The sequence below is a fragment of the Sinocyclocheilus rhinocerous genome, unplaced genomic scaffold (genome assembly GCF_001515625.1).
Source record: "Sinocyclocheilus rhinocerous isolate Xijiao unplaced genomic scaffold, SAMN03320098_v1.1 scaffold352, whole genome shotgun sequence".
Classification (NCBI taxonomy): Eukaryota; Metazoa; Chordata; class Actinopteri; order Cypriniformes; family Cyprinidae; genus Sinocyclocheilus; species Sinocyclocheilus rhinocerous.
Window position 1 is genome coordinate 1,024,012 of NW_015642448.1, and position 2,926 is coordinate 1,026,937.

General features: G+C 37.6%; 1 protein-coding gene across 1 annotated transcript in view; it reads right to left on the minus strand.

Moving 5' to 3' along the window:
• Positions 1 to 2,625, minus strand: part of npffr1l2 (neuropeptide FF receptor 1 like 2) — an 11,681-nt gene extending 9,056 nt beyond the window's left edge. Inside the window, exon 1 of the mRNA XM_016572747.1 lies at positions 2,277 to 2,625. Within this exon, the coding sequence (XP_016428233.1) occupies positions 2,277 to 2,625 (349 nt within the window). The remainder of the gene's footprint in view (positions 1 to 2,276) is intronic.
• Between the last annotated feature and the right edge of the window lie 301 nt (positions 2,626 to 2,926).

A 2,926-nucleotide genomic window follows, 5' to 3' on the forward strand; every position in this document is an offset into this window, starting at 1 on the left:
GGAGAGAGAGAATTTGCCTCCAGAGCACAGCAAAAACAGGATGACACAGAGCATGGAGACATCAATACTAAATATGTTCGACAGGCCAAACAGTAGTTTCATCAGAAAAACATGTTGGTACAGTTTAACAAGAACATTTGGTTTAAACTAAATGTGTTGTTTTAAAGGGGTCATATGATGCGATTTCAAGTTTTCCTTTCTCTTTGGAGTGTTAAAAGCTGATTGTGCATAGATAAGATCCCTGAAGTTGCAAAGACTAAAGTCTCAAAACCAAAGAGCTATTCTTTATCAAAGTTAAGACTCTGCCACGCCCCCCTAAAACGGCTCATTCTAACACGCCCCCACATTTGAAAAATAATGTGTTTTTTGAACATTAAAGCATGTCAACATATTCTGTTACACCAAATACACAAAATAATGATCTTTAAAAAAGCATCATATGACCCCTTTAAAAAAAGACAGAAAGAGGCAGACTAACTTTACTCCACACTAAGCAAATTTATGTTCTTTCAGTCCTAAGTGCAATTTTCTGAGATTCAGAGGGCACAACAGAAATGATGATGAATGTATCACCACCACCTGCTTTGTTCAAAAAAATTGTATATATAAGCTTTTAAAGCCTTTTAAAGAGAGAAAAGAAACCACTGAGGGAGCGTGAGGGCAAATGGGCTGTTGAAAAGACCAGCTGGCCATCAGTGCTTTTTGTGTTTTGTATGTTGGTGTGGTGATGTCTCTACCAGGCCTATTAATCAGCTTGTTGAACAGCATTCCACCGTTAAAGGTCATTTATAGGGTATTATGTGCAAGATGGTATTGCGGTAATTCAATTTTCACTGTTTATTTACAGGTGGCAAGAGGCATGAAAATCTTTCCAGACTGCTAACTGCAAACACTACACAAGTTTAAAAAAGACTTGATATTTTCCTGGCTGCTGCATTTCATTGAATAATCAGAGGTGATTTTATTCACAATCAATTCAACTGCATTTAAGTTTTATGTGGGCCAACACTCTGAAAATATAATACTCACTTGTTTGTTTGCCTCAGCTCTATTAAAAAAAAAGAAAAAAAAAAAAGAGAGTTTTATTTATGGCTAACCTATTAGCAAGAATTTTTATTTTAATAGAATTATTAAAAATAAAACTAAATTATTTTTAGTTTTATTGATATTTACTATAATTGCCTAAAAAACAAGATTTACTTCATTAAAATATGCAACACAGTTCTTCAACCTTTTTTCACATTTTCATTTCATTGCATTCAATCCACTTAAATTTGTAAAATTGCAGTTAACCTAATCCATTTGTGTTGGGATGACATGAATTATTTTTGTTGTATTAACTGAAACTGGGCCGTTTTTATCTTCCAAGCCAGTGTTATTTTAGCATTACTTATATTTTATTATAGTATTCATTAATATTTTTTATTTATTTTTCTTTTAATATTTTCAGTCTTTACTTTAATTTTAGTTGAAGTTTCAGACATTTTATTAAGTGCTTTTGTCATTTTTGTTAGTTTTCCTAATTAGCTTTAATTTATTTTATTTTAGTTTTAGTTAACAGTAACAACAACAACACAAACACTATAAGGTCCAGTGTTCTTTTAGACCCCATTGACATTCATTGTAAGACAGCTAAAACATCGTTCAAAATCTCTTTTTTTACGTCCTTCAGAAGAAAGACTTGTTTGGCACGACATGAGGTGTACATTTATAATTTTTGAGTAAACTATCAAGGCCAGGCACACTGTTCTCGGCTCTGCTCCAGAAAGCAGGCTAGTCAACACAGACAACTCTGTTTTTGCAAAAGTGCTAGACGTAAAGAAAGTATGCTTTTGCCCTCATTGTGTGACAAAGTTAATCCTTTTGCTCAGAATGAACAAGCACACATGCTAACCGGCAAAACATGCTGACCCGAGAGTCGAAAGAGCATTTTCTGTTCCGACCCGAATCCAGTATTTGATTAGAGCCTTTGGTTCTAAAGAGCCAAAGTTCAAACAATAAGAATTTACATATGTTCTGCCGCCAGTGAATGTCAGAATAGGTCAATGCTGCATGGGTATTAGCACTAGATTTAGAACTGTGGGACTGATGTACAAGCCTCCGTAATACAGTGGATAAGAGCAAACTGGCCTCGGGTTCACCGCAGTAATAAGAGAGACCTGCTCTGTGCAGAGATGCTCAAAAGGTGTGCTTTTCGCCATGAGGGGTGAAAAGGATTTATAGCTAAGGAAGTGATCAAGGCAAAAGACAGGATCAGGATGTTTTTTTCTCTCTACCTGTAATGAGGTTGTCCACCAGGGTTGTCGGGATACAGAAAACCCCCACCAGAAGGTCGCTCACAGCCAGGTTGAGGATGAAGAGGTTCGTGACTGTTCTCATCCGCCGGTTCTCCAGCACAATCAGACACACCAAGCCATTTCCCACCATGCACAGCAGGAAGATGAAGAGGTAGGCCATAGTCAGGGTGGCAGCCACAGGTAGAGAGTGCTGGTAGTAAGGGTAGTAGGTGATACTGGTGTGGTTGGTGACATTACTGTTGTTTGCGTAATCATTCTGGAGGCTGCTGTTCAAATAGGGTGCGGAAAGCTCCTGCGACATCTCCATTTCTGCTGGCTCCTCCGCCATGATGTCCCACTTGCTATGCGCCTGATGGTGAACACAAATCACACACACACCACAGTAGAGCCAATTCAAATCAATATTGTCAAAATGGAGACAAAGATGACTTTTCAGTGTAAAATGCATTCGTGCAAAGAATTTGGGCACAGCAGTGCGTCAGGCTAATGGGAATGTGCAGTCACTTTCTACAGATGCGTCTGATGCGTGCCTAAGAGACTTGCTCATTGTTTTGTGTGATTTTATGCATAGTGAGTTTAAAACAATTCATGCTGTTTGTGAAAATGTACGTACTGTACGGACAAAAATT